Genomic DNA, 23,524 nt, shown 5'->3' with positions numbered 1-23,524 from the left:
GTGGGTGTGTGACTGAAACTACTCATTGAGTCAATGGTATGAAGTTTTACAACAGAGGGGAGTGGCTAAAAACAAACATGAGCTTGCTTTAATTCTTCTGAATGAATTTGAAGTGTGTGTATTTTTCAGAATCAATACACCAACATTGGAACCAGTGGATAGTCATTCAATTTAATTTCATTTTTTATACTTCAAATTCAATTGAAGACTCATCTCAATTCAAATTGGGATTCTCATTTACTCTGATAACCTAAACTAAAACTGTACCATTAACTGGCTTCAAAGGTGACCTAATTATGACCCATTTTCACTACGACCTACACCAGGAGTGTCAAAATTATTTCCATTTTGGGTAGGGCTGCAATAATCAATAGTGACTAATCAATCATCAACTAATTTAGTTAATCTTTTATTAACTGGAGCATACAGACTGAAAAAAGGTCTTTTTGCTGAAGGAATGACAAAGCTGTTAATAAACCAAAGCTGTACAAAAAATATACATTTTCAAGTTTGTTTTTGTTTATTGGGACAATAATTATTATTGAACATTTACATGTAAATACATGAGGTTATAGCCAGCTTGCTAATTTCCATCTCTGGTCCCAATTGGCAGGTTGATTTTGCATTTAACATTTGTATGTAAATATGTTCTACCCAGGACCCATTTTACCCATTTTTAGCATTAAAATGTTTTATTTCAAAATGAATTGTATGCATGTTTTAATATAGCTCTAATATTGTATCATCATCATACTTAAATATCGTAAGTATAAGTGAATAAGTAGAGACTTGGGTCTAAAAGCAGCCCAGGAGCTTTAAAAACTCCCTTCCAGCCAGTTTTTGGCAATAAGGTGTTTTTGTTTGGTACCTGGAAACTGGTTCTCACCTAGCAAGCCCAGTGAAGCCCAACCCTTTACCTAGCAACCCAAGCTGAGTTTTGCCTGTCATCTAGAAACCCAAGCTGAGTTTCAGCACTGGTGAACTGGTTTTACTGCCGTATGTGCTGTACAATGGCTGCTGGAAAAGACAAGTGTTTTGATGTTATCATTCAGAATCACTTTCTGCGTTTTTTTTTTTTTTTTGGTTGTGGAGGAGGCTCTAATGGTTTTTCACAGAGGGAAATTGTACAACTGTGCATCAGTTTGAAGCCGTTTTCACATGCGAGTGTAAACGTTGAGGTGGTCGGCATGGCCAGCAGCAGATTTAAAGTGACAAGACGTCCTAAAAACAGTTAATTCTGAAATTAGCTCAAAACAGGCAGAACTGAGCAGACTAAAATGTTCTAATGTAATGGACATGTTTTGTATAGCCTGTAGATCTGTTCAAGAAAGCACAATAGGTCACCTATAAGGAGGTTTTCCTCAAATGATTGGAAAATCAAGGATTCTTATTGTAATACAACAATATGCTTTGAAATTACTGAGTCACCATTCCAGACCACCTCAATCAGGTGATCATTTCCACAACCGCGTGTGGATAAAACGCAGCTCCTTGACATTCTGACTTCTTCTACAAACATTTGTGAAAGAATGGGTTGCTCTAGGAGCTTTGTGAAAGCGTGGGACGGTGACGAAGTGCAATACAGCTGAAAGCAAGACTGTTAGTCATGAACTCCACTAATCTGGCCTTTATAGAGGAAAGGTAAGAAGGAAGCATGTTTGCAGTTTGCACACAAACCATGGAAGAAAAAGCTCAGACTCAACCGAGTTTCATTTCCATGATGAAAAACGGTTTAGTTTAGTTTAGATCCACATTTAGCTGCAGTAATGCGCCCACTGTTCTTATAGGGTTAGAGTGTTGTCCACACATCATATAATTTACATCACTAAAACAGTTTTTACAAATGAAATACATATAAAACAAGACATGGAAGAAAACGTGGCAGAATACATGTAACTTTAGGCTAAGTACATAATTGACTGTAGTGTAATATATTCAAATCAAAACCAGAAACTTACATTGTTTGCGGTTTTACTGAAATGTTGTTTAATCTCTCCCTTAATTTTTTTACTATCATTAAAGTTGTCATTAAAGTCCATAGTTGTACAGCACAGAATAGTACATTTCCTTTCTGTACATTAGTTCTAACTTTTGGCAAATGTTTAATAGCATGCCTTGTAAAATGAAAATGTGTATTTTGGCTAAACAATATAATTTGTAATAAAATCACAGGTGTTCTAGAATACACATTTTTGAAAAACACGCATAGTGAGTAGTTTAATCTACGGATAGTCATCCAAAAATGTGCATTTTTCTAAGAGTAATGACAATGAAGGTGGCAGAATCAAGTTGGAGATGCTTTTATTTACTTTTATAAGCCGATGGAAACCTTAAGCTGGTGTGTGCACCTGTTTCAAAAGAAAGAAAATGGGTAAATTGTCTTGTGAGCTTGCAGTCGGCTGACGCATATAAAAGGCTCAGGACACCAGTGTGTTTAGAGACTGCCAACAACTGAAGCGATGATTTGCCATCTATTAGAATAACTCTTACGCAGCCAGAGAAAAGTTGTTCAGATTAGTAATTTGGGAGTTTTTCTGATTCATTGTACAACAGAATGACAGAGGAATGACCTTGCTTTATTTACAGTTCCAGCCCAATTTACACAATAAAAACAGATTTTATAGGGATGTTGATTTTATAAGTCAATAAAATACAAAAAACTAACCAAACATATAAGTTTGTAACCATAATATCCAACAGTGGTTACGTTCTACAGAATTAACTCCTTTATTTTTTGCTTATTTTGATTAAAATGTTACTGAATATGTTGATTCAGTCAGCTGATATTTTCATTTCATGTGCTGACATGTTTATAGAGGTCCATTTGAAACGTGGATAACTTGTGGTTAAAAAGTTCCTGTGTAGAAGAAATCAAGCTGCTGATCTTTTTTACCCAGAGGAAGTTTTTGCCTCGGGGTAAACGGCAGATATTGGCAGGTGTTGTTGAGAAAAATGTTTACATGACACATCATTAGCATGAATTAAATAAATGCATTACCATTTAATGAAGCTGCACAGTATATATCAAATTGCATCGCAATGTCAATATGTGTAATATTGCAATCAGAAAATAATATTTAGATGCAATGCATCATATTTCATGTGTCATGCATTAATGATGGTTATAAACTTGGCCAGTTGAACCAACTCTGTCCTCAATGACAACAGTCAGAATGTGTTTTAGGGACATTGCTTAATGGTAAACAAAGAAAAGAGTCAGACAAATGTGGGTTAGTTGTAATAAATATCATTATTACAGCTGTAGTCGTTCAGTTATTTACCTTCCTGAAATCAGGCAGTTTTACTATTTATGTAACATTTTCTTGTTTCTTTTAAACAGACAACAGATGGAAGAAAATATAAAGATGATTGATTACACTGCTGTAGTTATGAAAGTATTTATATTAATCAAATGTGTCTTGTATTGATTGCTTTAACTTGTAGGTTTGAAATATCTGAACAATGTTTATCCTGACTTGGAAATAATAAGTATGCTCCTATCCTAGTGGAGGAGTGCACAACCGTTGACTCTTAATGACCTTTGACAATGACTTTTAATAACCTTGACAAAAGTGATAAAGAACCAACTAAGATTTTTTAAATACAAATAAAATAATATTTAGTAGTTTTTCATGGAATAATTGCATTGAATTTCTACAGTAAAACATCACTAAAAGTACCAGTACATTTTTTTAGATTTATTTTTCTTACCACTTGGTTGGAAATTAACTGCGTTTTTATTTTATTTTTCCCCATAAATATCATATAGAAGAAAATGTATAGTGATTTTTCTTTATTCCAAAAACCTAAAAATAGATATATAGGTGTTTTTTTTAAAAACAATGACAACAAATTGCTACAGTAGATATTTATCATAAAAATTAAGTCGGCTCTAAATGAGTTTTTTTAGCCAAACTAAAGGGGAAAATAAGTCTTTATAACAAAATCCTAGTGTTATTAGAGTTTATCAGACTTTAATTATGTCTTATATGATTAGTGAAAATGTAATTCAAAAACACTTCCTTTGATTTCCACCGTTAACAAATGTATGTAATGAAACAACACCACTAACTTAAAATTGTGTTTGAACTGCGCACATTTTAAGTAAGTATTAAAACTAGGAGTAAATTTACTGGTTAATTCTAATAATTTGTTTTTTCAGTGTACGCCTACTTTTTAAAAAAGTCGTGATCAACCATCAACCTTGAGAAATCCTCACTCACACACACACACACACCCACTCTGTTAAGCCTCCCACAGTCTCGACACAATTAAAGAATCTAGCTGTCAATTCTAAGTCTCTTCTAGTCTTCTAGTATTAGTTTCCCCCTGGAGAAAATATGTTTTATTGTTTAAATAATGGCGGCTGTTAGCACGTTGCTTAGACCTGTATTTTAGGGCGGGGCCTGGCCTTTTTTTTCTCCTTTTACGCACACCTGGATTCCGGAAGCGCTCTGACGTCAGAGGGTGAGGCTGTCATTGTTCAGAGGAATGGCGCAGGAATTAACCCAGGAATCCTGCCCGACTTGATTGGTGCGTATAAACGCATCAACGCAGAGACAGGTAGCCGCAGTACAACCCTTACCGTCTGGCGAAACTGGACTGAAGTGAACTGAGATTTATTTCATAATCAAAACTAGACAAAAATGAGTATTTTACCCAACGAGGGGGCTTTTGAGGACTTCAAGAGGCAATGTTTGGCCTCCGAGAACTGGCTGACTAAATATGACAATAGTGGAAAGCAAGTTTGGATCGAAGTTCTTCCAGACAGGGGGATCAACTCACCCAAAGTCCATAAAATCAAGGTAAGTTACTTTAAATGTTAATGGTAATTACGTTTTGCTCCTGTTTAGGCCAGATTGTTAGCTAATGTACCTCAGTGTTTCTCAAATCAGCAAACTTTTGAGATCCTCTTCAGAAATGAAGTACATAGCAAAAATGGGCAGGAGTAAATAATAAACATGGTCTAGTATCCAGGAGCTCTACTGAAACTTTTATAGGACTTGCCAGAAATGTTCCTAAAATGCATCTGTAATGAAACTCACCTGGCGTTTCTATGGAACTTATCACTACTTTTAGCATCCTAAATTACAGGTAAGTTCAATGGTGGCTGCAAAGAAATTATAGGTAGGTAGCAGGTAAGCTAAATGTGAGTCTAGTTTAAGTTCATTTAAGTTCCAGGAAAGTTGCATGCTGTTTATATGAAAGGTACAGATAAGTTCCAACAATTTGTCTTTATAAAGAACAAGCAAGTTTTTTGAGGATGTCATGCAAGTTCCACAAAAGCATCTTCAAGTTGCAGAACATAACCTCTAAAGTTTCATTAAAGTGCAAGCTGTAATACGCAATGCAAAAGATAAGAGAACAGACACATTTATGGCACAAAAAGATGTCTTTACTAGTTTATTGATTTATTAGTAATGTTTGTACACCTATCCATTACTCTGTTTCGTTGTGAGGTAGAAGATGAAAAGCTTAGAAAGATGTTTCATAGTATACGTTTTAGTAAACGCTGTTCCTGTTTCAGTGTAGAATGAGCATCGAAGATGTGCCGGCTGCCACCATGTACGACGTTATTCATGACGGCCAGTACCGTAAGGAATGGGACACCAACATGATGGAGAGTTACGACATCGCCCGGCTCACTGACAATGCGGATGTGGGCTACTACTCATGTGAGTAATCCTTTCTGTTAATTCAAAGTGAAGGCTTTGCTTTACAGTTTTTAGAATTTCTTTATTTTCTTAGTTAAAACCACTACTTATAGCCTTCTGTGTGAGACATCGTCACTGCTTTCAATCTTTCCACAAACCTGTTGCTCCTGTTCAGACTTTCCTAAGCCTATTTACTGTCACAACACGTGGATCCAAGGCTGTGAAAGTGATAAACTAATGGAAAATGTTATGTTTTTACTTTTTCACCTTCGTATACAGGGCGCTGTCCAAAGCCGATAAAGAACAGAGACGTAGTGACTCTGCGTTCATGGCGGGTGAAGGGGGATGAGTACATTGTCATGAACTTCTCCGTCAAACACCCGGTATGCATCTTCCTCCAAACAACTTAATCTAATGTACACTCATCTGTTTTTCTCACTATTTTTGCAACTTTCTGTGTCTTGCTTGCAGGACTTCCCGATAAAAAACAAAATTGTAAGAGCAGTGTCACTCCTGACTGGTTATTATGTCAAAGCTACAGGACCAAACAGCTGTATTTTCATTTATCTTTCACAAGCTGACCCAAAAGGTAAGAAAACACCAAGCCAGATCCAAAAAATCCTTACACAACATTTTCAGAGACATTTATATCTCATTTATGTGTTTTTCTTTAAGGTTCTCTTCCAAAATGGGTGGTGAACAAAGCATCCCAAGTCCTCGCTCCTCGGGTAAGTTCTGCCACAAATTTAAACGGATCAAGACCTCACTATCTTAAATCATGTGTCTCTAGCAACAATGGTAACCATAGAAACACAACTGAAGGGCCTTGTCCAGGTAAAACCCGCTGCTGCTGACAAAGGAGAATCTCAGCTCAAGGTGTTACCTGGCCGCCCAGCAGAACCCGTTCCCCAGGTTTCAGATCTTGCGTCGATTGAAACTATTTAGAGACACGTTTACAAGTTCTTGCAGCTGCTTATGCCCTGTAGCGAAACAGAAATGCAGAGCTACAAGCGTCCCCTTTCCGAGGACGGTAGACATTATACTTTGAATGGGAGCTGATACAAAATCTAGGTTGTTTGGTACAGTAAAATCATAAAATAAGCAAACAATGCATTTTGTGTGCTTGGGAGCTTGGGTGTCATAGCTAGCATGAAAAACACTGAAGTAAAAACAAAAAGGATGTCAACTTCAGTCTAGTTGTAATACTAGCAGAGACAAAACAGAAAATCAGTAGAAAGATAAATCAGAAAACATTTATGCACTTTGATACTCAATTCATTAGGAGTGTTAATTGTTTTCTACACAAGTTTTGGGTATGAAAACAAGAGATTTTCCAATGATTGTATCACATACTTCCTTAATAACCAACAAAGCCAACTGCTGGTCATTCTGTCCCAGGACAATGTTGAACTTCCAAAGTTTTGGCCAGAGAAACTGGACATGTAGTACGAACCATAAGTCATACTTCTGTAAACCCTCAAAGCTAGTCCTTCTCCTCTTTACATTTCTTTCTTATTTTAAACTTTTGGTCTACCAAAAAAAGTTGGGTATGCAAATATAATGACCTTGCATCAGTTCTTGCTTGTAACGTGGATATTCTCAACTTAATTTGAAAACTGATTCAGGTCCTTTGATCTAATCACAGTCTACTATAAGTAAACTGTACTGTAAGGAAATTTGATTTACTGCTGCTCCATTAATTTGGTTTGATCAGAGGTCAGTTTTTTATCTTTCATAAGGATTGACATGATCTGATAAATGGGGATCATATCATTGTTTATGGGATCAGAACCATAAACAATGAAAATAAGTTCCAAAATAAAAGTATATGCAATAAGTTTTTGGATCGTGTGTCTTTCTAGTTGGCTAGTGAAATATTTGGTAAAGTTTATGTGAGGTAAATGTTTTATGTGTGTGGAATCAGATCGAAAGCCTTCAAATCGATTTGTTTTGTATTTCTTTGATCAAAAAGAGACAATGTTACAAAGCAGCCAAATATATAAATACTGGCTGCTTTATGAGTTTTATTTTTGCCTTTTGCACAGTTTTAAAACCAGTTAGAATATGTTTAATTGTTTTTCCCCCTAACGTTTCCACTTGGTGAAAGAGTGAGTTTCTCACACTCTTTCACGTTTGACTAAGCCACCTTCAATATAATCTGTCGCAGTGATATATGTAAACCTTTTTATCTTGAGCAATGTTTGCTGAGAGTGGAGGTGTGGCAAAAATCGTTTCAGTCATAAAGCAGCCGTTCTTATCTTTCCAGGTGTTGAGTAGCGTGCACCAGGCGGGAAAGAACTACCCAGCGTGGAAAAAGAAGAACTCTCCCGACGTGAAGGCCTGGCTCAACCCGAAGCAGAACAAGCTCCCCTACATAGACCCTGCCGTCCTGTCCATACAGAGAGCGGACTCTCTCGAAAACGTGGATGAAAGCTCCAAACTGGACGGTCAGGACGCTGAAGACAGCAGCTAAAAGTCTCACAGTAATAAAGGAAAGGTGGCCGAAAAGAGAGATTGGGGGTGACCTGTATATAGTGTTTTTTTTAAGAGAGACTTTAAGACTCCCAGCTTTCTACGATGTCAACTAAATCCTTCAGTTTTCGATCAGTGTGCCTTACAGCAGTATGAAGTGTTTACAAATGTCTTAATGCAAAAAAGAGTTCAGATCAAGGTACCATTCACCTCTTTGAATCCAAGCTTGTGTACAGGAACAGAGGTGGTGGATATTTTTAAAGAAGTACAACACAACGGGTCTTTGGGCAGGGTATTTATTTTCTACCTATGAAAAAAAATCACAAAGCTTAATGTGAAAGGAAATGGAGTACGACTGTTAAATATTGGCATATTTTTGGTGTCTGTCAACTAAAAATTAGACCATGCTCAGTCTTAATTCCTAAAATGCAGCTTTCTGTTAGAACCTCAGAGACTTTCTTTATTTTCCAAACTCATGCATATGGCCAGTTAAAATGATACAACGCAGGTTTCATGTTAGTATGTTGACAGAAATTTGGCAGTTTTTCAGGAAGATACTATGTAGTAGTTAATTATTGATGGTTGGATTTGTCCCTTTCAATGTGTAATGAAGAAGTTGTGCAATCAAATGAAGTGCAATGGAGTAACATATGCCAGTCATTCCCTCAAAGAGAAACATTTGATGTAAATAGCAATGTTGGTTAACCATTTGAGAATGGTTGAAACCATGATGGGAACTTTATTGTATTTATTTATTACACTAACCTGATGAAGCCACGATTGTAATGACGCCTGTTTGGCTGAAGGTTTTTTTAATGTTCTCAGAATATTTCAGGTCGACTTTTTAAAAATAAAGCTAACAACAGTGATCTCTACTATTGACTGGATTCCTCTTATCGGGTCGGTTTCTCTACAGACCGAGTGGAACGAGTTCTGCGACTCGTTCTGGAACAAACCAGTTCGTTTTCAGATCTGGTGCCGGTTCTTCCAGTGCACAGAAAAGCTGTCAGCCGTGGTCATTCATCTTTTATGTGCCACGTTGCATTTATGAAAAACGTCAAATCATCATGAGTCGAGTTTAAATGATGAACCTAAAATTACACAAACCTTTTAATAAAAGTTTGTACAAATGCTTGGCAAACTTCTGTATTTTATGTAATGAACAGTGTTTCTTGGTGCAGTGTGTGGCAGACATTGTTTTTGTTTGTATGTTTCTATTGATATTAACAAATGCTGGTATAAATCCAATTAATCTACAAAGAAATCAAAAATTATTCCACAAACTATGTACAACAGTTTTCAAGTATTTAAATCAATCCTGCATCTTACTGACGGTTTGGCACATAAAGCATGCAATGCTGGGTAACAACATAACACAATTTGTTAAAAATGCATTTCTGAACCTGTCAGAATCACTTAATTTCTGTGGCCGCACTGCACAAGACTCCACTGCTGAAGAAAAAACATGTAGAAGTATACTTGAAGGCACAGGTGTGAAACTCCAGTCCTGGAGGGCTGGTGCCCTGCAACTTTTAGATGTGCCTCTGCTGCACCATACCTGAATAGAATAATTAGGTCATTAGCAAGGCTCTGGAGAACTGATCTACACAAGAAAAAGGTAATTAAGCCATTTCATTCCAGTGATTTGTACCTGTATCACATCTAAAAACTGCAGGACAACGGCCCTCGAGGACTGGAGTTCGAACCCCTGCTTTAAGGAATAAAGTTGAAAATTTGGATGAGCTGGAAAAAAGAAAAATTTTAGGAATGTGTAGTTTGATCAGATAACAGGTCAGTGCACACCTTGTGTGGAGAATTTTACTTTACATTGTCTCAAAGAGGAAAAGAGGCTCACTACTAAGTACTAAATAAGTTACAATATTTGTTCCCTGTTAAAATATCTACCATCTAATTAATTGGCTCATTTGTCATGAATTCCTGCCATGTAATAATTACCTGGGCTGTTACCGACACCTGATTGTTCATGTCAACATCCTCCAGGGAAACATAAGGAAGTGACATCAACATCAATACTTAAAATGAACGTAGTTAAACACGCAATGCACTGAAATTCTCAAACAATGGTTTTTTTATTAAGGACATTTCATAATAAAAGGATAACAATGTCTTATGAAGCGATGTTAACCTTTTGGCCCCTGAATTTGTTCATGTATCTTGAATGGAAAAACTGTACAAAAATGGCATAATGTTAAAATTAGTATTCATATTTACAGTTTTTATAATTTCATACACAATTACAATATTTGATAAATACTCAAAAACTTGTAAAGTGACACAGACAGAGAAATATTTAAAATGTATCAGAAGTCTTGCACAATTTGCTCTTACAGTCAATGTCCCCAGCAATTACATCCGTCAGTGTTTTAATGTTTTGTTTAAGTGTCTAATGTCAAGATTAGTGCTCTAATCTGTACCATTTCAGACTTCAAAATGCTATTAAACATAGATGAGACATTATCAATACTAAATTACATTAAAAACCTTTTTTTAAAAATCAATAATTGAGATTAAAATGATACATTTTCAAATGCAAAGCATAACACTATATGATTGGACCATAATGTGGCAGAAACTATCAAATATTGCAGTAGATCTGACAATATTTCACCATCTTTAACCACTACACCAGAGAACGGATTTTCCCAACATGGAGGAGTTTGAATGAGACCAACAATCTGTCATCTTGAAGCTGCGGTAGAGTGCTTAGGAGCCTGTAGGAGCAGGAAAATGACGTCGAATGAAGTGTTTTAGGAACGCTGCTGCCACCTAGTGGACAGTTCTCTCCTTTTGCCTCTGGTAGTCTGATGGGAGGAACAGAGAAAACCATTATTCAGCTGAAAAACCAATCATCAAGAGATAATTCAGGAAAGCGTTTCTGTGTTTCTCCTTGAAACATTTTAAGATCCAACAGATTTTGATCTGGTGTTACAGCAGAATGATATCTGCTGAGAATCATCCAAATCCTGAGATATACTTTTATTTTCAATACTCAAATGCAGAAAAAGGTACATAAAGCTCTCACAGGTTAGGAAAATGGAAGATTTAATCTAAGTCAAACAAGATAGAGCATGTTGACTGGATAGGGTTCAAATTAATAGTTAAATGTGTTGGAGTACAAAGAAAAGCATTTATGTTATCACAGCTTAGATCAGTGTCACAACAGGGTTTTCAACACATTTTATCTGATAATGTCAATTGTTTACTCCTCCTGTAGCCTGCAAAAATATTCACTGAATGAAACCAGGCAAACCAAACCTGTAAACACGCCTTTGTTTGTATTTATGAAACAAAACACTTACTGTAAGGAAAGAAGCGAACCTTCATCACAATTTCCCGAGCGGTCTTCAGAATCTCTACCGCCTAAAGAGGGCGACAAATGTTATCAGCGACTGGTGATTTATTTCACGACTTGCACTACTCGTTCCTCAAACTTTTAAAATGTAACGTGCTTAAACAGAACAGAAGCTTACAGGAAGTAAGCTTTGTCACAGCTCACTTTATATCAACATTTACAAATAATGATCTTCTATCCTCACAATCTCATGTGGAAATTTCACCACAAGTCTCCAGGAATGAGCTTTGTATGATGGCAAATTGGGACAATTGTAGATATAAACAAATAGCAGCAAAAAAAAGTCTACTTTTGAGATAAACCTCAAAAAACAAACTACACTCATTTTTTGAGCAGTCAAAAAATTTGCTAAAAATCTTTTTTTAGGTTGATCTCAGAAATGTTTAAGAAAAACTTTTAGTTTCTAGTTTCTAAGTTTTTTCTAGCAAATTTTCAACATTTCAGACTCAAATGTCCTTATTTTTTCTAGAAAATTTCTGTGATTTTTTTGGTAGAAATTTACTCATTTTTTTTCCTATCTACGTTGCTCTGCTACTACGTCGTAGTTTTGAACCTTTAGCTCCCTCACTATCCTCACTGGGTGTTCCAGTTGTTTTGATTTTTTAATTAGAAATGGGAAAATTTAGGATTCTGGTCATTTAGTTTTTTTTACAGCCATTTGATAATTTATATATAAAAATTACTTAAATTACTTATTTGTATTACTTAAATGGCCCGTTTTCTTCTCTTTCCCATTTTGAAGTATGGGCAACAAGTATTCGACTTCTGTTTTATGGAATATTTACAGGTGAAACTTTTCTGTAAAAATGAAAGAAGCATATACTAAAAACATTAGATTTTACATTTTAGTCTACATAAAATGTATTTAGACTTTTGTAAGTCTAAATATCTATAAAAGTATTATATACTTCTAAAAGTATATAATACTTTTGTCAAACCTAAGCAGCGAGATGATAATCCAAATAAGTTGCAGCTGAACCAGTAGACAATTCAGACCAGATAATGTGACGAAAAATGCACAAAAACTGCAACAACAATTTTCAGAGTCTCCCTACCTTCTGAGTTGCTAAACAAAGTAAATACTGTGATGAATTAACTGTAACTTTCACTGGTTCTGCTGTGACTTACTCTCGAGTGCTCTATGTCTTGGAAATCCACATCATTCACAGAGAGAACTTGATCTCCTTCCTGCAGTCCTGCTCTGTGGGCGTCTGAATCTGGGACTACCTGACACCACAAAAGACAAAATATTATTTATTACCACAATATATAGGTCTTTCAAAAACAAAATAAAAGTTTAGGAGGCATGCTAACTACACCTGCACACACCTTGGATATAAAGATTCCTAGTTGCGATGCCTTGCCTCCTCGGATGTTAAAACCCAGCTGGGCTCCTGGAGGTTTCTTCAACACGACGGTGCGAGGGAGGAACTGGGTGAGCTCGTTGTTGTAGTCTGGGTGATGAACCCTCTGACAAGGAACCAAGAAATACACAGTGAAGCCCAGAAACTTACATACATGGTGTGACAGCTAAAACAGTTGCTATATGCTAGAATAATAAGAGAATTGCTCATTTAAGTCAGACGTTTTTGAGGTAAATTAACATTTTAACTGGTGTATTTTAAGCCAAAATCTCAACAAACTGATTTCTTGTGAGTCATCATGGGGAAATAAAAATAAATCAGTAAAGATAGCAGAGAAAGTAGAGATCTGTTTCATTCTTAAGAGTAATTTGAGATGCTTGAAGGTGCAGGGTTTATCTGTTCAGAGATAAATGTAGAAAAGTAAACAGCATAAAAATATTTGTGCCGGCTAGGGATGGGCAATATGGACTTAAAATTTATTGTAATATTTTTGGTACTATTGTAATACTTATAAAATTATGATTAAAAAAAAATTTACTACTTCTTTTCCAGGTATCTATGGCTATGACTGCACAATATACGTAACGTCACAAACACAAATAACGTTCTTGAAAAATATTTATTTTGAAACGTGATGCAACTTACTCAAAAAAGTTACATTTATATCACTAAACTGCACACAATAACTCCACTTAATCATATTTTTTTAATTTACTGATATTTATTGATGCTCTTGCAGAACAAATAGTGAAACAAAAATGTCCAATAAAACTGTCAGTTTAGTTTTTTACTATGAACAATAAATGCCCACACTTGGTGCCATCACAGTGTTAAGGAAGGAGACTGGCTCTGTATTCTAGAGATGAATGTGTGTTTGTGTGAAGGTCAAAGTCAGTATTTTTTAAATTTATTTACAGTAATAATTTTACTCTAGCTGATAATGTGTGTGAGCGAGGCAGTCTACAAATCGGACTCAGTTACAGCAGTTCTGTCAGGAGAAATGGGTCAAAATTCCAGCAAACTATTGTGTGAAAACGTGATGAAGAAAAGTCAAGTACAGAGTAAAAGGTAAATCCAACAAATATTAAGAAAATCTACTTTTAAATTAGGATAAAATGGAATAATCTACTTAAAAACAATCTTACTGAGGACATACATAATTTCTAATCACACAATTATAGTTACAAAATGATTGATGTAAATTTAATTTAAAAACATTTATAAAACAGACACTTTAGTTAAAAGGGCAGCATTACAAGACTAACCCTGTTAACTGAATTAACTGTAAATGTGTAATGAACAAGTCTAAGCAGGACATTCAAGATAATCAGCTACTATTATCTGTCAACGTTACCGTCTTTGTAAAAATGTTACTCAACCCGGAGAAAACGTTGTTAGGCCTGTCTGTACATCCTTACTAATGAGTTCAGCAGCTTTCTGATGCAATCATAACTGAAGACATTGTCATATTTTCAGCAAAAGGTTAAAGCTAGTTGACTTCTAAATACTGAACTGAAGCAGCAAAACAAATATTGTTTCCTATGTGTCAGGTCATACAACATCGCTCCTGCCTTTGGTTCGTCTGTATTTGAATATTTTGAGTTTGTCTTTTTCTTTCTTAGCTGAAACTATCAACAATTTATAAACAAACAACTTTTTCCTTTGACAGATTTCCTTCTCACCAAGTGAACGCTTTGTTTTAAACACGTCTTCATGGCAGAAGACCCATTTAAAAGTTGACTTTTATTTCCAAGTTGATGGAGAAACTTGTCTTTCGGATGATATACTGTTGAATTTTAGGAACTGATGCTTCCCTGCTACTGGTTCAAATCAACTTTACTTCAGTTCATTTCAGTATTTTTATTTGACCAATTTAATAACTTGTGCTTTTCTCCACTTTAATTTTCAAACAAAGATTTTCTGTAATTTTGTAGTAAATCCTTGGACACGAATTACAAAAGAAACAGCAACTGCTGCATACAAAGAGATAGAAGGTAATAAAACTCTTATAAAGGAAATAAAAAACATAAGCTCTGATGTGTTTACATATAAATTAAATAAATTTATTATAAGGTTCTTCTTCAATAAAACATCCTTATGCCATATCATGTAGGTTGGAAAATGGCGTTGCTGCTGATGGTTAATGTCACTGCCTTCCTGTCAAGGAAAATAATTGTGGCCTGGACAGTAAATAATCCGCATGTCCTTTTCCAATCTTCAGATCCCTAATTATTCCCCAGGGGCTGTAATTGTAGCTGGCCATGCTCTGGTAGCCTGCTAAAATCAGAAACCAGTTATTTTCTTTCGGTTCAGCAGCTGGGCAAAGGGCTATTTTTTTAAACCAGTACTGTAAAAAATAGCTATTGGCAAAATTCTGTATCCTACCGTTCCTATGGGCTCCTACACGGTTTTCTTACTTACAAGAGCGACAGATTTGGTAGTTTGCAAATATTTCAGATTGGAAAAGACAGCAAGTCTTTGTGTTAAACACTTCATCCATTCACTCTTTATAAGGTAACATAGTTTTAAAATTACACTTAGTAATATACAGTATGAGGGAAACATCTGTTAAATAAAGTACTCTAGCCAACAGCTGAACTAATTAACCACATAAAATCAGAATAATATACTTGTCTCACTGCACTGACAAAAGCAAAAAGGACAAAGTCGTTTAAGATTCTGCACAATAAGCACTTGGGAACTACTACTAAATTTAGTCGTATTTCTGTTACATAATTTTATTATTAATTTTCACAAATAGAAGAAAAGGTGTCAGATTTAAAAATCTGTGTGCAGTTTTAGGTTAATGTTATGATTTATATTGTGTATGATATTTTATCCTGACATGTTGTTTTGCTATCTTTTAAATTGTTTTATGTTATTTAAGGTCCATGTGGGGACATGCATTGCAAACTAGCTAATGCTATAAAAGTCTTTGCTTAGACTTAACATTTGTCTCCATGCAAATAAACAAGGAAAACAAGAAACTACTGAATAACCAAGGTTCAAACTTGGAAAGTAAAAGAGTTGTAGTTTTAATAAAAAACATATTAGTATTGTAAAATGGCACAATAAGCAAGTAAAACACTCAATTTGGAACTTCTTGAAGTACAAACTGTGTACCATTAAAGCCTGTGTTTGTTTTTAATTACTGTTTTTCACGTAGCATTCTTCTTTTGTCAGCCTTTTTTTTTTACTATTGCTAATATGTTATATTCTTTCAGAAATAAAATTTTGTATTTTCATTAGTTGCAAGTCATAATCATCTAAATGAAACACGAATAAACGCTTAAAACATATCACTGTATATGTGAAATGAATCGATGTGGCAAGATGACTAAAATAAATAAACTTTTTAATGTTATTCAAATGTACTGTCACAAGACACTACGAAACTAAAGTCTTATGTTTATTGCGGTCCACAGATCTTCCCCTACAGACGAGATTTGACCAGAATAGTTTATGTCTCGTCTTACCTCCTGAGGAGGAATCCAAGCCGGTGGATTTTCATATGAAGGCAGGAAAACCACTGGCAGCTGGTAGTCATCATAAGGAATCTTCTGATCCATCGTTCATTTGAACTCCTAGCGAAACACAAGTTCATCAATATCGAACATTCACCGCTCATTTCCATCTAAACACACAGAAACGTCTCGTAAGAAATCGGCACTATATTAAGTTAAGCACAGTTAAGTAAAACATCTTTTATGTCTTATTAAAAACAACTGAAAACTCATATCAGTTAGCAGTTGCTACAAAATAGATGCTAACTCAAGCTACTTCGGCTGGTTAAACTTTTCAACACGTTTCAACCACGCCTTCAATGTCTAATCTGTAGCTCAGCATTGTTACCCAAATTCTTTAGATGATTGCACAGCATATTTAGAAGAAATATGAAAAGAAAAAGATGTAAGTTTCTGTCACCTGCCTGGTAGCTAACAGTTTGCACTTCTTCTCCTGCGCCACTAGAGGAATCCAGCTCGTTGTCGCCACCTGCTGTAACTCAGCTGTACTGTCTGCTAATGAGACTTGAACTGGGGAATGTCTTCTTGACATGTCAATAATTGTATACTCTATTGCAGGGGTGGGCACTCCTGGTCCTCGAGGGCCGGTGTCCTGCAACTTTTAGATGCATCTCTACTTCAACACACCTGAGTCAAATAATGAGGTCGTTAGCAGGACTCTGGAGAACTTGACTGCACTTAGGAGGTGATTCAGCTGTTGGATTCAGGTGTGTTGGACCAGGGAGACATCTAAGAGTTGCAGGACACCGGCCCTCGAGGACCAGGATTGCCCACCCCTGCTCTATTGTGTCTTGTGATTGACCACTCTGAGTCTTGTAGGATGCTTTACTGTTCAATTCATACTACAACTTAAACTTGTACCACTAAATCTAATATCACCTTTCATCTTTCTCCTTAAATTTTCCCACACACCCACTGTTTCTTTTAACAGAGTAATATATCTTACTACCAGGAAGTTTTACTCCTCTCTTATAAAGATTTTTAAATTTCCCCTCATCAGTCCAGATTTTTTTAAGACAGTCATAAATCTGTCTTTGTTTTTTTTTTAACACAATCCTCCGTGTTTGTTTTTTTTGTTTATTATTCCACCCACATTCCCAAGAAACATAGCACAAGTTCAGTCAAACATTTCCTGAAAGTGACAACTGCTCTTCTGTTCAGCTTCTTGGAAAAAGCAACAAATATGAGAGGGACAGTTTGCAGACACAAGGGGAAGGGTTGACATTTTGAGAAAATGTTCTTGTGTTACTTTCCTCATAGTTTAATGCCACACCTTGTCATTTCTCCAGTTAAGAAAATCCAACTGTTTGTGTATTTTTTCTCAACGTCTTGCCAATACACTGTCTAAATAATGATGATGTGCACCATTAAATGAGGGCACAGTATGTTGAAAGAAATCCTGTCTAATGATAGTTGAGAAATTCAGGAAAATTGGAGCTGTGATGGTTACAAAGTCGTAAAGGTGCTGGGAGGAAGGACCTGAGACAATGCTCCTTTGTTCAGATAGTAAATATATGCTATATGATAAATGTTATGTAGAACCAAGCAGGATAAAAAGCTACATTTTCTTATGTTTAAGTTTTAGATAAGCATTCTTGAGGTTTATACAGATCTTTTCTAAAACTCCTGAAACTATTTTCTTAGTTTTAGTGAGAATGCCTGCAGCAGCGTTCTGGATCAGCTGCAGCGACTCATGTTTTTCCTACATTTGGATGCAGCTCAACCACACAACAATTTTGTCAAAGGTTGATGATGCTGTTCATACTTAATTTTCTGAAATAAAATGTAGCTACAGTCATCCTGATTAATACAGTTTCAGATGTGTATCATTAAATGGCAGATCTTTAACTGTAAAATAGGAATTTACGTCTCACCTTACTTTAAAAAATATATATTTCTGATGTTTAATGAGATAAAAAAGGAATAAGTGAAGACTAGACTGTTTCATCTTTTCATATTTCACTTCCAGCGTCCTGGTCATGTTACTCAGCAACTCTAACAGGAAATAAGAATTAGTTTGTTCATTATCTGTTAGTGTTATGAACAAGTTTCTGCTTGCCTTCATTGTTTCTTATGTCGTCTTGCATAATGCTTGGCTGTCTTACAATACCAACTCAGACCCTGTCCTGGTTTTCTCCATTTACATTTAGTTTTGCTTTCTAATCTCTCGTCACACCTGTTTCAGATTGTCTTATCTCTACACCTGTCCTGCATGTAGGGGTTTATTTCCACCTCTAGTTTTTTTTGCTCCTTGGCTTCGTGTTCAGAGCCTGTTGGTTGTTTGGAAAAGTGGTCAAGATTTTAACTGGTGTGTTTGGTTTGGATCCTGTTCTATTATAGTTTAATGTCCTTAATTATCAGTTTTCTTTGTGGGAAACTCAGTAAGTCCTTGATGTTTGTTTAATTAATTGTCTGGGATTTTACTTGCAATGACATTGAGAATTAATTAATTTCTAAATCCCTACGTTTGCATATTACTGTGTTCAATAATGATCTCAAATACAATCCCAAATTCATTTGAGGGTTTTTTAATATAACTACTTGTAATTAAAGACAACATTGAGACTAGAAAAATACAAATGTACAAGCAATTATTTATGCATTCATTGATTTGTAAGCACGATATTTGATTTCACAAATGTGTAAATAAGCCCCAAATTGGTAATTAAAAAGGTGAATTTACTGATTTTAGCAGCAGGTTCTTTCTGAGTGGCAGTAATATTAATTAGTTTAATATTAGTTTTTAGGGTCCAAGCAACTGCAGCCTGATAGAGAATTTGTGGAGGAAATTAAAGATTAGGGTGATGGAAACCAAACTCAGACTTGGAGTTTATTAAACATAAATCATCAAAATACCAGAGGATACAAACAAAACACTAGTCATCAATAAAAAGAAAGGTTTAATCAGTTTAAAGCCTAAATAAACTTTTTGTTAGATTGTTCCAGAAAAAGATAGAAATATCTTAATTTAGAATTTAAATGTAAATAGATTTTTTTCCAGTATGATATCCTGCTTTTATTGTCTCATCTTGTTTGGAGACATCTTTTTTATTTCCTGTCAGAAACAAACTGCCTAATTAAATATAAATAGCTTTAAATCTAGAATATGCCTGAGATACAAAAATATTTGGCCTCCCTCGTTGTTATAAGCCCTGATGCGAAGCAGATGGTCTAAACATGCACAGTTGTGCCTAAACTTCCCTTCTACATGTTGCAGCTGGTCCAGGTACGATGAAAGTGTTTATATATATATATATATATATATATATATATATACATATATAATTATTTTCTGGACCGTGAGGGTAACTTTTATTTTAACTGCTCTTATAGGACTGTCTTGTGCACTGCGTTTTCAAATCATTTCAGTTGTTTCATTAAAAGCATATTGTTAAAAAGAAAAAAAGATTAAACATCTTGAAGCAGAGGTTTTGCAGAAGTCTAGCGGTTCTCCTTTTTATTTTTGTGGCTTGGCATGTGAGCAGTTCAAAACGTTCATGGAGAGTAGAGTTGCTACCAAATGGATATGTGAGGATGTTGGTAGGTTGTGACATTTGTTTCGGGTTCCTCTGAAATGTTTACGGCTCATTTCTGGAAAAATAAAATTCTATAGCAATGTTTTAAAATGGCATTGCTGGAAAATAATATCTCAGATCTACATCTTTCAGCAGTGGGAAATGAGCAGGAAATAAAAAAACATATTGCATAAGGTACTTTGACACCTGAAGAAGGATCTTATCAGCCTTTTTATTTATTTTTAACTTTGTTTTCATTACGTTTGTGGATTCCAATGTCTTGAATGGATCTTCATTGATGTTCCTTTTAAAAAACGTTGTTGGTTTACTTTTACATTACAATGCTAGATGTTCCTGGATTCCAAACTAAACAATGGAGGTGATCTCAAGTTTGCTTTTCATTTCTGCAGCTATTCTATGGAACGTTTCCGTGAAGGACTGGTGATGACCTGGAAACCTTTAATGGACTCTTACTGCCTCAGTTTTACAAGGGTTTAATTCTTGTGTACGTAGGCGTAAAGCTGCCACTCAGCCAAAAGAAAAACAGTCTTGTCAAGTTCTGACATGAAACTTGCTTTGTTCAAACAAGATGTTTCGCTTATTTATTTATAAATATTCCAGTGTGGGACCCCCAACTATGCACACACACACACCTGTATATATAAATCTAATTATGCCTGAGGTACATTTTAGATTGAAAAATACCTAAAAAAAAATGTAACGTTTTTTTTTTAACCCCACTCCTAACATCGAGGGAGGCCTACCTACGTATTTATATATTATTCTAACATTATATATGTCCAGTTTATGACATTATAAAGTTGATGATGGTGCACTCGTGTTCTTGTTCTTTGTTGCTCTAAAACAAGAAAAGTGTATGACAAAAAACTATTTTCAGAAGATTCTTTAAGAATCAAGAATATCTGAAACAGAACCCTTCTGAAATGTTGGGAAACGCTACTTCCCACCTCTAATCTAAGAAAAACTAGAAACACAAAAATAAAAAAGCATAGAAAGCTACAGTTACATTCCTTGGCCATGTTCATTAATTTTTTTTTTGCTGAAAATTATTCTTAGATAATGAGACTTCAGTCTGGTCAGTTTTGCGTATTCTGAGTTTATTTCAGAATGAGCTGTTTTAGCTCATTCTTTTAATACTTTAAATCCAAAGACGCTGCTGCTGGCCATGCTCCAAATTCATCATTTACAATTGCTTAGTACATCTTTGAAAAGCAGATGTAGAACCTTCTGCACAACCAAGAAGGATGCAGTAAGTGGTTACTGAATGGTAAGTCAACAACAAAACACTTGTCTTTTCCAGCAGCCGTTTTACAGCGCATATGGCTGTAAAATGGCTGCCAAATGTGCTGGAAATTACTTTGGGTTGCTAAATGACAGGCCATGCTTTGGTGGAGTTGCTAGATGAGATGCTTATTTGTGATGTTATATTCTGGAGGTTTTTGAAACAGGTCATTTTCCAGACACAAAAAAACATTAACTTATTACCAAAAAGTTTATGTTGCCAAAATTTTGTGTTTTTTATGTACTGGGGTTCTTTTGTAGAAGCAGTAGAAACTTAAATGGAAGTACAAAAATGTGCATAATGTGAATTTTGAGTAATACGTACCCTTTAAGATGATAGATAGATAGATATATAGATAAGATTTATTTGTCATTGTCATCAACAGATTACAATGAGATTGAGATTTGCTCGACTCGAGTTAAAATGCAGGTTATGTGTATATACATAATATACAATATACATAAAAAAGATAAAGAAATAAATAAAGAAATATTGGAACTCCAATGAAGCACAGTGAGAGTCGTTTTGCACAAATGAAAAAAATGTCTGAGACGTTAACCTTCCCAGGTGGATTACTTCTGCATAGCACAGTTGACTCATCAGGAAGGTAAGAAATAACTTAGAATAACACTGAAAGCAGATCAGATTCCACTACATTTAGGTTCTTTGTCTGTTGAGAGTTATTTAATCACAAAAACAGAATTATTCTGTTAGATTATTATTTAAAAAAACTGGTTTACTAAGTTCTACCTGGTGAAATTTATGACTTTGTACTTACAGTATGTTGCCTTAGGAAATATCATGTGACTAGGGTGACATTGAACACCTTTGGTATTAATTTAGATAGCACAAGTGGAATCCAAGGTAATAGTAAAGTAAAAGACAAAGACTGACATGATTTATGGTTAAAGTTTCCTGATAAAAACAATGAAAGTGAGATGCACACCCTGGAGAGCACAGACATGTTTTTGTAGCAGTTTGTGAGTGGCACACGTCAAACAGGAAGAGCAGCAATGTAGAATCTGATGGCACGTCCACTTTTACCAGCATATGTACATTGGAATAAAATCAGTTGGGAATAATTACTCCAAAATACTGGACTTTTAAAAACACCCAAAGTTATGGTATGAATCAGATCTTTGTAGCCTGAGATGTATCAGGAATGCAGTTCTGCTTTAGGCTCTTCTTCTGCAACCAGCTCTTGAATCTTAGTGATTTTCAACTCTTGATCAAATTGTTTAAAATTTTTAAATCACCAATGATTTATTGCTGCTTATTCATTCATTCCCAGACTCTTCTCTACTTTTGCTAGTTAGTCTACCGCAAAAATAACTTACACAATATGTAATTGCAAATCAGCTTTTGTAACTGTATTTTCTTTATTATTTTAGCATAAAAGTAAACTCATCATTTCCTTCTGTCACGAAAGGAAGACCAAATGTAGGCAGAAGACGAGCAAAAATAAAGGCATTTAATAGACAAAAAGCAGTTTACAGAAACAACGTTCAAGGCTGAAAATCCAGAGATGTGAACTGAAGATAATGCTAAATAAGTTTAAATGCAAACCAAGAATAGTATCAAGCAGCGTAGAGCAGAATAAACAGATGAACCAGGAAAGGAGCAGCTGTGAAAATGAACAAACACCTGTAGATAGCGACAATGTGCAATGAGGTCTGAAGGAGCAATTGCTACGTAGCCTAGCACCAGTCACAGAACAAAAGAACTACAGATTCAGGTAATGTGTAACTCCATTCCAGAAAAGAAACTCACTCACTTTTCCGCTTCTATGAGCATTAGCTTCTTCCCTTACCTGAGTTAATATTACAGCTTTCAACACTCTATTGTTCCTGTGCAGAAATAGAAGCAAATGATTCACCGAATATTATACAAAAGTAGCCATAATAAAAAAAAAGTTAGGCCAGTTTTGTTCAGAGGAATAATAACTGGGGTTTTCCTCCTCTCTGTTCTTTCAGTATCTTGTTGAGTTTATTAATTGTTGATCCATTTATTTATTTATTTGCCAGATTTATCAAAAACATTGGAGAAATGCACAAAGATTTTTGCATTCTTTACTATTAGCGACTGTCAAACAAGGTCGCTGAGCAGCTGAATAGGGGAATCAAAGGTCATGAACCTCCTCCATCGCATTACAACATCCATGTAAGAACAAACAGTATGCCTGAAGAGCTTTTCCGTCTTCTGATTTAATCAATGGCCACGATTGAACTTTATTCAGATAAGCAGATGCAATAAAATGTCCATTTCCAAAGTGCTTATAGAGCATAGTCTTTGCTTTTACATATCCATCAGACATTTGTT

General features: G+C 35.2%; 2 protein-coding genes across 3 annotated transcripts; one reads left to right on the top strand and one right to left on the bottom strand.

Annotated features, from left to right (window-relative positions):
• Positions 1-4,489: 4,489 nt before the first annotated feature.
• Positions 4,490-9,257, top strand: stard14 (START domain containing 14). Its single transcript, XM_032554474.1, has 6 exons — positions 4,490-4,805; positions 5,528-5,675; positions 5,934-6,037; positions 6,126-6,243; positions 6,330-6,382; positions 7,921-9,257. The coding sequence occupies exons 1-6, from the start codon at positions 4,647-4,649 to the stop codon at positions 8,125-8,127; spliced, it is 789 nt and encodes a 262-aa protein (XP_032410365.1). The 5' UTR covers positions 4,490-4,646; the 3' UTR covers positions 8,128-9,257.
• Positions 9,258-10,197: 940 nt separating this feature from the next.
• pdzd11 (PDZ domain containing 11) lies at positions 10,198-16,911 on the bottom strand. Of its 2 annotated transcripts, none has more exons than XM_032555611.1 (6): positions 16,792-16,911; positions 16,340-16,447; positions 12,829-12,969; positions 12,628-12,726; positions 11,447-11,507; positions 10,198-10,948 (listed from the first exon to the last, which is right to left on the bottom strand). In XM_032555611.1, the coding sequence occupies exons 2-6, from the start codon at positions 16,430-16,432 to the stop codon at positions 10,914-10,916; spliced, it is 429 nt and encodes a 142-aa protein (XP_032411502.1). In that variant the 5' UTR covers positions 16,433-16,447; positions 16,792-16,911; the 3' UTR covers positions 10,198-10,913. The 2 variants fall into 2 exon arrangements, with proteins under 2 accessions (XP_032411502.1, XP_032411501.1); XM_032555610.1 differs by having other exon boundaries at positions 16,788-16,891.
• Positions 16,912-23,524: the final 6,613 nt, after the last annotated feature.

The sequence above is a fragment of the Xiphophorus hellerii genome, chromosome 23 (assembly GCF_003331165.1).
Source record: "Xiphophorus hellerii strain 12219 chromosome 23, Xiphophorus_hellerii-4.1, whole genome shotgun sequence".
Taxonomy (NCBI): domain Eukaryota; kingdom Metazoa; phylum Chordata; class Actinopteri; order Cyprinodontiformes; family Poeciliidae; genus Xiphophorus; species Xiphophorus hellerii.
The sequence above is the reverse complement of the archived record's forward strand: the minus strand, read 5'-3'. Positions and strand labels throughout refer to the sequence as shown.